Source organism: Branchiostoma belcheri, unplaced genomic scaffold (genome assembly GCF_001625305.1).
Source record: "Branchiostoma belcheri isolate BF01 breed outbred unplaced genomic scaffold, Haploidv18h27 scaffold2, whole genome shotgun sequence".
Lineage (NCBI taxonomy): Eukaryota > Metazoa > Chordata > Leptocardii > Amphioxiformes > Branchiostomatidae > Branchiostoma > Branchiostoma belcheri.
This window is the reverse complement of record NW_017803490.1, coordinates 6246270-6258234: the sequence shown is the minus strand read 5'-3', so window position 1 is coordinate 6258234 and position 11965 is coordinate 6246270. Positions and strand designations below refer to the sequence as shown.

At 43.3% G+C, this 11965-nt stretch overlaps 1 protein-coding gene across 1 annotated transcript in view; it reads right to left on the bottom strand.

Annotated features, from left to right (window-relative positions):
* Positions 1 to 10011, bottom strand: part of LOC109468968 — a 20339-nt gene extending 10328 nt beyond the window's left edge. The window contains exons 1-9 of the mRNA XM_019767345.1: positions 9789 to 10011; positions 7239 to 7435; positions 6715 to 6864; positions 5807 to 5950; positions 4969 to 5081; positions 4151 to 4339; positions 3746 to 3868; positions 3021 to 3132; positions 833 to 993 (exon numbers count right to left, since the gene is read on the bottom strand). Of these exons, the coding sequence (XP_019622904.1) occupies positions 833 to 993; positions 3021 to 3132; positions 3746 to 3868; positions 4151 to 4339; positions 4969 to 5081; positions 5807 to 5950; positions 6715 to 6864; positions 7239 to 7410 (1164 nt within the window). The 5' untranslated portion in view covers positions 7411 to 7435; positions 9789 to 10011. The remainder of the gene's footprint in view (positions 1 to 832; positions 994 to 3020; positions 3133 to 3745; positions 3869 to 4150; positions 4340 to 4968; positions 5082 to 5806; positions 5951 to 6714; positions 6865 to 7238; positions 7436 to 9788) is intronic.
* Positions 10012 to 11965: the final 1954 nt, after the last annotated feature.

Genomic DNA, 11965 nt, shown 5'->3' with positions numbered 1-11965 from the left:
CTGTGTGCCAGTGTGTTGGGTTGTTGTACTGTGTGCCAGTGTGTTGGGTTGTTGTACTGTGTGCCAGTGTGTTGGGTTGTTGTACTGTGTGCCAGTGTGTTGGGTTGTTGTACTGTGTGCCAGTGTGTTGGGTTGTTGTACTGTGTGCCAGTGTGTTGGGTTGTTGTACTGTGTGCCAGTGTGTTGGGTTGTTGTACTGTGCATGCCTCTTCACTCATCACAGCTGGAGCTGATACAACAGAATGACGTAACAGCCTCCGGTGTGATGGGGGAAGCTGACACACTTTCAATGCTGAAGATATAGTCCCATAATACAGCAAACTTGGCACAAAAGTATTATATGAAGGTAGGAAGATAGCTTCATGTGCCAGCTGCCACTTTTCAGTTCATTTGACATCATTACGGTGTCGGCTGCCACTGTGATGTCCCTATTTGCATTCTATTGAGTCATATCTCAAGTAGTTTTGGCCAAGATATCTTCTGACCCTCTTGAAACCACCATTAGATATTGATAAACTTTACTGCACAACAATTGTACAAGGTACAAAGTATAGCATCTACTAGTACATAACTATAGTTCCACAAGGCATTACCTGATACAAGAGTATGTAGTATGAGATGAGAATAGGTTTTTATAGAGGTATACACCTCAAAGGAGGAATACCACAAAAATTCTGGATTAGATTTAAAACTGTTGTATGCACTTAAACTACAATCAAGACACATACAAAGATGTCAACATAGCAGTCAGTTCATAGAGACCACACAAACTGTCAAAATATTACTTTTCTAACTTAATCTCTACTTGTATGGTAAGAGAAAAGCCACTCACCACTCCACTGTACGAGTAGTTGACTTTGTCGAACTCAAAGAATTCGAATTTGTTGCGCATGCGGATGGTATAGGGATCCACCGCCTCTGAGTCGAAGCTGGTGTTGGAGATGGGTCGAGTTGTGCAGTTCCCAGAAATTGCGTCAGTCAGATATTCAATACCTGCAACAAACCATCAGACCAGGAGTTAATCAATCTATTTCCTTGTTTCATTTGATTATGTATTTACCTCAGGCACTTGGCTTGTATCAATACATAAACAGATATAATCCATAAAAACATGAAAAAACTACCTATGTCATATCTATAAGCTATCTTGTAATGCTTTAGAGTTGATAATTAGGAAGCTTTAGAGTTGATAAGTAAATTTGAAATGAAATTGAATGAATATAATTTAACAGAACAATTAAAATCCATACATCTATGACAAATGACTTCCAAGAATGACTGCTCTGCCCTCATACTTTGTATTTTTGTTGTTATTTTGCGGCATTTGTGTTTTTTAGAGCGTTGTCAACTTTCAGCTGCACATCGTGGTCCCTCTGCTCCCCACCCCCTTCCCCAACATACTTCAAAAGTTTGTCGTTGTATGGGGCGGCTGTGTTCCTTAAATTTCACATCTGATCGAACCCAAGCTTGCTACAATAAGAGGGGCACATCTACCGCTCTTGTCTCCGTGTACAGGCGGCGCTGCGCGCTCAATGTTCATCGGAACGGCCTTTAGCAGGTAATGGTTAGGGATCCCCTGTTTCAGCACCAAGAGCATCGCCCGCGCACGCACGGCCGCTGTACTCCGGCTGCAACTGAGAGCTGTCAGTAGGTTCGGGGGATCCCCCGTTTCAGCACAAAGGACATAGCCCGTGTACACACCACCGCTGTACTTCAGTTGCCGCTGAGCGCTCTCGGCAGGCTTGGAGAGGCACGGGACGCCTTGGCAAGCTCGCGCAGAGGTTAGAGATCCCCCGTTTCAGCACCAAGGCCATCACCCGTGCACGCACCACCGCTGTACTTCGGCTGCCGCTGAGCTCTCTCGGCAGGCTTGGAGAGGCACGGGACGCCTTGACAAGCTCGGGCAGAGATTAGGGATCACCCGTTTCAGCACCAAGGACATGCACCGCCGCTGTACTCCTGTCGTAGCTAAGTGCTCTCGGCAGGCTCAGAGCGGCACGGGACGCCTTGCCAAGCTCGAGCAGAGATTGGGGACCCCCCGTTTCAGCACCAAGGACATCGACCGCGGACGCACCGCCGCTGTAGTCCCTCCGGCGGCCTCTGAGCTCTCTTGACAGGCTTGGATTGGCGGCATAATGCCGTGCTTAACTCGGGCAGAGAATAGGGACCCCTAGTTCAGCACCAAGGACATCGACCGCGGACGCACCGCTGCTGTAGTCCCTCCTGCGGCCTCTGAGCTCTCTTGACAGGCTTGGAGTGGCGGCATAATGCCGTGCTTAACTCGGGCAGAGAATAGGGACCCCTAGTTCAGCACCAAGGACATCGACCGCGGACGCACCGCTGCTGTAGTCCCTCCTGCGGCCGCTGAGCTCTCTCGGCAGGCTTGGAGAGGCACGGGACGCCTTGCCAAGCTCGGGCAGAAATTAGGGACCCCCATTTCAGTACCAAGGACATCGACCGCGGACGCTCTACCACACTATTCGGCCCGCAGTTGAGCACTTTCCGCAGGCTTGGAGTGGCGATATAATGCCTGCCAAGCTTGGACATAGATTGGGGATCCCCTGTTTCAGCACCAAGGACGCACCACCACTACACTCCGGCCTCAGCTGAGCATTCTCGTCAGGCTTGGAATGGCGGCCCGCCCGGAAAAAGCAGTGGCAGGCTCGTGCGGCCTTGGGGGGAAGCCTTACTGATGTCTTAAATGGGAAGTAAGGAAGTGACCGGAGACCCATGCACGGCGGGATGCCTTATAGCAGGACGCGATAGCTTTCAGTAGATCACAGCAAAGCAGCTCCTCTACTTGGGACAACATCCCGAACTGCATCAAAGTCGCAGACATTTCAAATTTGCCACCGCGCCTCAATACAATTATATCGGTCAATTCATCATCGTTTTTCTCGCTATCTTTACTATCTTTATTTTTACTTAATTATCAATCAATTAAGTGCCGCATGCCTGTGAGACTGGCGTTGTTACACCAAACGGGGAAATATAGGCAACACGGATACAGAGGTCCTTACCTGTTCTGAAGTCGTGCACGACTATTTCGTTGTCCGTGCCGAATGAATTAGAGGAGGCGGACAAAGGTTTGTAGTCGTACCGAACCAGCTTGTTATTGTAATCATAGTACTCCTGTATGGAACAGGTGAAAGTGGGAAGACTTGGTCAGAACATTGCAAAGAAATTACGCTTCGCTGCAATGCTTACACATCTGTGTGGCCCAAGGGCAAGAAATGGAGATAAGCACAGCCTATAAACCATATGGTACAGGAAGGAGTTGAATAACGCCTCTTCTCCGAAATAAAAACAATTATCTATACGCCATATCTAGTAACACCGCTCAATATGATTTCCTAATTACTACTGCTATTACTACTGCTATTACTACCACTAATACTACTACAGTAGTCAGTACTACTACTATTACTACTACCACTACCACCACCACTATACTACTACGACTTCTACTACTACTACTACTACTTAAGTTCTACTACTACTACCACTGCTAGTACTACTAGTACTACTACTACTACTTCCACTTCTACTTTTACTACCTTTACTACTACTACTACCACCACGATAATTACTAACGTCACTATTGTTATTACTACTACGTGAACATAGACAAAACACAACATATGTATGTGAATATGTTTGAGTAAAAATTAACAGGGCAGACCATGTCCGAAGGTAAACATTATGCATTTGCTTTGCAAATGTTACTTCTCTAGTCTTTACTTACATCGATGTAAGAGACGACGAAGTTGTACTTGACGAGAATCTCGGACCTGTAGCTGAAGGCGTTCGGGATATCAGGGAGAGGCTTGACGGGGGGTCGCCCCGGGCAGACCACTCCTGCTGGGATCTGAAAAAAAAAACATCAGGGCCCATCACCATTCATTGAACCGCGACGGGGGCCGACATCGTCTACAAGATACCTTTGACCCAGTGTTGACGTCACACTTCAAAGAAGCCACGTGACAAGCTTCACTGGGTCAGTCTACTGAGGAAGACCAGAGTGACTGGTCGAAAGCTCTAGGTGAGAGAACTTTTTTTTTTATGTTGGACCAAACAATAACCCTAAAAGCAGCCACCGTCGCCATGGCAATGTATGTTTATGTTTTATTGCCAGTCTTGTTCTACTTACGTCGAACACAGTGCGGTCGTTGACGTATGGTTTGAAAAAGAAGATGTCGTAGACGTGATCGAAGTTGTGCTGCGTCATGGTGACTTCGTTAGGGTTGACGGGATCGCCCGGCCGGTGGTGGGGAGGACCCTGGGCGATGCCCTTAGCTGTGATACGTACCGGGACCATGCTGGCCCAGTTGTACGGGTTCTATTGGGGAAGAAGAAAGGTTAAGTGATTGGTCATTAATTATCCTGATGAAGGAGACAGTGGTCGCTGAAAATTTGATCCCTGTAAATAGTGTGTTGGAATAAAGTTTAACGTTTTATTATGATTACTACCAACACAGCAATTTTCATGATAATACAACTTTGTGTTTAGAGCATTTCGTAGGTAGTACCAGAGTCCTCTTCGAGTTATATTTTAGAAACAACCGACAAAATCCTGTTACACAATAATTTTGCCACGATATTTCTACCCCCTAACACACACACGCACGCACGCGCGCGCACGCACACACACACACACACACACACACACACACACACACACACACACACACACACACACACACACACACACACACACACACACACAAACACATGCACAAACTTGTACACACACACACACACACTCGCAAGCATGCGTACACTCTCATACGCACACACACACACACACACACACACAAGTACACATACAAAATACACATGCATACACACAAACGCATGCACATATGCACGATTGCCACTCTCATACGTGCAGAGAGAGAGAGAGGAGATAAAATTTAAAGAAAGGGAGATAAAATATCTGAAATCCATTGTACACAAGTGAACATATACCTGGTAGTCAGAGAGTGTGAAGTAGTAGTCCGCCTGGATAGAAGACTGCCACTGGTCCCAGTACACGCACAGACTGTACCTATGGACCGGCATTCCTCGGACTGTCGCCGTACCTAATCACACACATCAACTTGTCAGTACAATAATAACACTGATAGTATGTATGTGGCTAGAGGGCTTATAATGCAGAAACGGAGATGGGCACAGTCCTGTACGTGTGGCATAATCGGTAGCGTGTTCGTCTCGGTACCAAGAGGTCCCGAGTTCGAATCCTACCATGACATCGATCTTGTGCCCTTGGCCTTGGGAAAGGCACTTAACGCGAATTTCCTAACTTAACTCAGGTGAAAATGAGTATGTCTATCTGCTGTCCGTTCATGCGTTTGTCCTCTGCGTTGGTGGCGGCATAAGAATAAGTTTAAAATACTTGAGTGTGCCGTCACCATGTCATGTGATAGATGTTGGAATAAAAAAAAACTGTTCTAAAGAAGAAAGATGAAGACAACATAAACATTTTGAATCGCATAGACATTCAGTCTTATTGGATAAAGTAAGAATCCTGGACACAGAATAGGATTTCTTCACGAGGAATTAAAGAGGCCATCTACATCAGGGCATTGCAACCATCCCTCAACAGAGACGGGGGGCGTCACAGACTTTCTGCAACCTATATATTGCTCACGAAGTCACGTGTGTTACCTGCGTGACGTCACGGAAGCGGTGAATTGTTCATTCCTTGACAAAGACTGGAGTTGTACAGTCGAAACTTTGGGTGAGTCCAATTTCTTGTTTTGGATATTGCAGGTCAAACTTGTTTCATAAAGATGGAGACTTATACCTGCGTATCTCATTCCGGTGGTGCCGAGGTTGAACATCTGGGCGACACTGAAGATGTGCCCGCTGTTCCCCGTACCCGGGTTCAGACCGAACACGCCGTTCTGCGCTGACGACTGCATCGGCCTCACTTGACAAACGGGGTTTTCTAGTGGACATGAAAAAAATGGTTGCTTTAGTTGCAAACATGGCTTTACCTTCATGCGAGACTTTGCACTTGAATAATTTATGTTATATCTGATTCTCTGTACCTTTTGAGTTGTTTTGATTTTGTATTTTGTCGGTGCCTTATAAGCCCATATGGGCTGGGCGACATATGATCGCAATGGCATGAAAACAGTCATTCATTCATTCATTCATTCATTCATTCATTCATTCATTCATTCATTCATTCATTTATTGTATTATCTACTATAATGATACGTCATAATACATGATTATGTAAGTCATACAAATTACGAACTTAAGCTTTCGGTAACCCACAAGAAAATTATGTATATATACACGTATATTAACCAATCAACATTTTGGGAACTGGGGATTGCCAATTAGGTCTTAATAATGACTAGCCCTATACATAAGCGTTTACTGCTGTTTTAGTAAACCGTATAAAAACAATGTTGCTCGAATTGCCTATGCTTAGTCACAATTATCAGCCAAGGACTCAGCCGGGTAGTTTCACGAACGATAAGTATGATATAAAAGACAACAAACACAAAAAATAGTCATTGCAGTACTGTGTGTAAACATTGTTTATGTAAATTGTTTGTTTTTCCCTAAACATTGGCGACGCACATGTAGGTCTATGCTAGAGTTTTATAGCGGTGTAAACCATGTACAAAATGTACGTACGAACTCAACAACATGTAAATCAATGTACGTACAAAATCAGAAAACAGTCGCAAATCTTACCGGTTGACGTCCGCTGAACGATCTCGTATATCTGTAAGACGCTGTAGTCATAGATGAGATAGATGCCCTGTCCGTACTGTATGGTGTCCAGGGCACCTCGGTCCTCCTTACTGTCATAGTACTCTTTTACCTCGATGGTCTCACCAATGTCTGCGGTACAAAATAATGAAAAAATACTAGTATACAAACTTAGTTGCAACATAAAACTAGAAAGGTAACATTGTTCGCCTTCGCATATGGTCTGTTCTTCTTACTCAAACATATTCAAACACGGTCAGAGAGGAGTCTAAATCCCTCCTGCTATAAACTTGCAACACTAGTTACCATGGTGACAGACGTCTGGTTCAGGTCATTGACCTTATTGGTTTGGAGAAGAAGAGGAAGAAGAAAACTACGACCAAACATTCAACGAAAACAGTGAAAAAAATCTTCAGACTTGCTGAAGACCCCCATTAAAAATCAGAATTTTAAAGGAGCCGTTTGAATAATCGTTATGCAAATTAGACAAGCTGACGACCAATCACCTTTCATGTTACACTCAATGTAGGCCTCGAAATGGTCTATGTTGTCAAACTGTGGGATGGCGGGTCCGCCTGAAACTTCCGTGGGCAGGTTACACACGCTTGGGTCCAGAGTACCCTGGCTGTGCACGCCTGACGTCACTAGGACCAACGTGATGGCGAGTACGGACAGCATCTTTGGTATCTCTGTGAGTCTGACTCTGTAGATGGTAGGATAAAATAAAATGTCAATCATTTAGTGTTGTTCACTAGTGTCTTTTAGATCTTTGACAGCAATCCCCAGAGTCCAGGGCCTACACAGGCCACCTCCTGGGCTCTCGGACCAAGGTGCAATGTCAATAATTTTTTGTGTCGTTCACTAGCCTTTTTGTTTGTAAAACCCTAAAAATCAGAGATGAGGAAGAGTAGGACGTCTCGGCTTAGCCTGGAATCCAGACTGTTTCCAGGGCTTACACAGGCCACTTTCTGGGTTCCAGGACCAAGATGCATTATCATAAATTTTTGTGTCGTTCACTAGTTCTTTTTTTTATATAATCATATTCCAAAGTCAGTGGTGCAGTACAGCCTAGCCTGGAAGACAGGCTGTTCCTCAACGGCAAACTCACTTTATTCTTATGCCACCACCAAAAGCATGAACGAACAACAGACATACTCATTTTCACATGAGTAAAGTGAGGAAATTCTTGTGAAGTGCCTTTATATATTTCCGGACATATGATCGGTGGCATGGCAGGATTCGAACTCGGGACCTCTTGGTTCCGAGCCTAACGCTCTGTCGTTATGCCACACGACCCCACAAAATTGTGCTCGGGCCAGATGACCTTTGTACTAGCTTCTGCAACGTGTTTTTTTAGTAGATAAAATTCCAGAGTTCGGAACAGGTCATACTGGTCCGCCATATTGGATAGGTGGTCCACATTATACTTATATAATAAAGCACAGTTGGTTTTCATTATGTAAAGTAAAAATGTGAAATATGCCAAAACTTGTCAAAATGAACGTCATAGTAGTATTTGCAAAGATATCAACACTATTGAGGTATAAAGCTTATGTTTTGAATTTTAATAGAATGAACTTTCAAAATTTGAAATTTAAAATTGCCCTAAGCAAACTGGATACTGAGTTAGATAATGTTTTATGTAAACTTTTGAAATGCTAACGTCGCACCATAGAGTTGTTACCTTGGTATATAATAAGACTGAGCAAATATAGCTCAGACCTAAACGCTTTGACGAGTACGTGTTTCTGTCTAAATGGTGTTTTAATTTCGTAGTTTGCATGTTAATTTTCGATCTCATGTCAAACGTTTTCTTTAAAATCCATGTGCAAGACCAATGATTATAAAAACAGAGGGTCAAAATGGTCAAACTGTAGTGCGTGACAAAAGCACGTAGTATAATATACTTTGGTAGATAAACATTATACATAAGCATTTTTGTCTTGTTGAATCAAATGCGAATTTCTGTTAAATCAATGTTAAACCACAGGAATCTGAAATAACTTACATTAAAACCAAGAAAAGAAGAGTAAATTCATAGATGTTTTTGGAGGTAAGAACAAATCTAAGACATGTTTACTCAAGAATACACAATTACTAGAAATTTTTCTTGCAATCTGACAGCCTATGAAAAGGCCAATGTGAAATATATAGCTATTGACAACTCTGAAGGTTTGATACTTACTAACAAGGCGTAAAAAATACAGTGATCAAACAGTTATTTTCAACTGCGTCAAACAAGCAGACATTAATGGCGATGCAAAGTCTAAAGGTCCCTTCACGTGGCGTGGGCATTGTATGTAGTTAAAAGGCTACAGGAAAAGCGCTATTCCTCCCATTTATTTAGTGCTGAAAAGTGTTGTCTAAAAAACGTGGTAACTACTTTATACATGGGATAGCTATAGGTAGTAAAGGTAGGTATACCACCAGCTTAAGTGTTACAGCACTAAACAGTCTATGGTGAATTAATGAGACAGCACCCATGTTATCCAAGTAATTTACCAGAAGAGGACTGAATATTTCTGACCAAGAAAACGATGGATTCTAACCAAGACTACATGTGGTTTTCACATAACTCTTTGACACAATTGACACAACGTACTGTAGCTATGTATATAATACATCATAACATCATAGTTACGTCGCCTAAGAAAAAAAGCCCCTCCCCTTAAACTACTTGCTGTAAACCCTAGGCCTGGTGCTATGAACAAACTTCTTCCGTAGCTGTTTTGCACACTTAAAAGCATAATTCACATCGTAATGCATAAGTTATAGATGAAATAATTCTGTCATTGAGTAGCACAAATGAACGTAAGGGGCTCTTAAAGCTCTTTAAGCTTAGTTATTGAGTAAACAATTGTAAGTTTATTGTTTAAATGTGTCAACATAACATGGGCACAATTTCAAAGGATTTGGAAAGACCTCAAAAGCCAATCGGCTATTAAAAAAACGGTGAGATACAAGAATGATTTCTGATGTACAATCGCGACCAATCTCTGCATAATTTGCATGTTTAACGCTTTCCGTAGAGTTAGTACGTGAACATAGCTTCTTACCTGTATGTTGATTATACGCAGTCCGTTGTGTCTATACACCTTTGGTGTAGCAGAGTAAAGTTGTTGTCTCAACTTCGACTCTCTCTACATAAAAACAGGAGTCAGAAATCTCTCAAAGAAATCAGAAAATGGACGGTCCTGTTGCGAAGTGTTCTCTTTCAAGATGGCTGCCGCGAGATTCGTCCCATGATTCTGCAAAAGATCAAGGTCTAACTTTTCTGCACGGGGTACGGGGTGGTATCATGGGTAATAATTAACACTTTAATCACATCATAGGGCGGGGTTTAAGTGATTAGGCTGCACCGATTTAATTTTATGGATGACATCCTCTGAAGACCCCCAAACTAGTGCGGGCGGGGGAATTAAAAAAAATTCCGGCCAAAAATAAAAATGCTACTAGACCACAGGAATACAAAGCTAGCATTGTGAATTCGCGACAGTATATAGCGACGTACACATGTACGACAAGCCGGCACATGCTGGCTTTTTGCGGCATTTATGAATTGGTACTGTACGTATGTACATGAGTTCTTGAGTCGTGGAGCTTTGAATTCGATAGCTCGGCTCCGTTTTGTCGCTGACTACTATGGACTACCCAGGCCTAGAGCCAGGCCAGAGCCTCGGTGGAGGTGATCTTTTTTTTGTTTTGTTTTGAGGGCGCCGCTGCGAAAATCAATGCGCGCGCGGATGTCATCCATAAAATTAAGTCGGTGTGGCCTTAACGCATACCTGTACACAGAGATACATCCATGAGGATATGTACAGTACAGCTTCTAGAGTTCGTACATACGTACAGTACAGATTCTAGAGTTAGATGTTCAAGGGTTGGGTGCAACAAGTCGATCAGTGCAATGTAGCCAGCTGCCGCCGCGCCGCGTGCCTGCGAAGCTGGTGTGTTACGCCGAAGGGCGGTTATACCGACTATACCGATACAGATACAGATATGCCTGGGTAGGGTTGATGAACGGTTATAGGCCAGGTGCTGGAGTATTACAGTTTATTCGTCGATGAAGGTTAGACATCCAAGTCTGACTTTTGTTCCCTTTTCGACTTCCAAAAAATTGTGTTCACTTTATTTGCATATCAATCAATAGTTAGTGGTTACAATATAAACCTGCATTTCCCCTCTGGTCTCTCAGTCACTGACGAAAGCTAGTGGATACTAGCTGAAACGTCTGACCGTTTCCAGAATCATATCCAGTTGCTTGAGTAACTGCTTTTTGGCGTATTACAGTTTATGTTATCACTGTTTGTGATCTCCACCGGGCCTTCATACGGGGGTACTAATTCATTCATTTACTCATTTCACCTTAAAGGCACCGAGAGCTGTTTAAGGGCTTGGAAACCAGACTTTTCAAAGTCAATATTCTAGTCACTTATCTTCATAATAAGTTGTAACAACACCGTCCCAATGTATATTGACATTCATGGAGCAAAAATGCCCAAAATTTTGGCCAAAAATCGGTTACCGGAAGGACATGGATTGATTTTTAGGGTACCACCCAAAATATAAAGGACTAATGTTGCGGCTTGTTTCTACAGTTTTAAATGCCTAAAGTATAAAACACTGATTCAAGTGTGGCAAAAAGACAGTATCAAATTGGCCAATGCAGTATCCATTAGCCAGAGAGACAAAAAAAAAAAAAACAACAACGGCCGTATATAAAAAGGTAACGATCATTCCCCCACAACCTCTGCTTGGAGGGTAGGACATGTGGGGTATGTGTCAATATTTTACAGATTGGACGCCTTTTAAGGCTGTAGGTAGCTCCTAGAGCTACATGAGCTTATTTCCAAGCAATCCCATGAAAACAAAACAAAGATACATCCAGAAATAAAATATATCGTTCATGCGTCAGGTATCTTTGGAGATCAGGAGTCGTTTTCTCATGGCTATTTTGAAACCTTTTAAGGACGAAATCTAGATGTCTCGTGTCATCTGGTAGTTTATTAACTAGCTCGTGTCTGTGTATTTTATGTTCTGTGACCAGCCGTGGTGGTGTAGTTGGGTATGTGTAGTTTATTGGTCTGTCTGGTGTTGTAAGTGTGAATTATGTGGGGTCGTGTGGCGTAGCGGGTGCTGGACTCGGAACCGAGAGGTCCCGGGTTCGAGTCCTGACATGCCACCGATCTTGTGCTACTGGGAAAGGCACTTTACACTGCTTTCCTCACTTAAC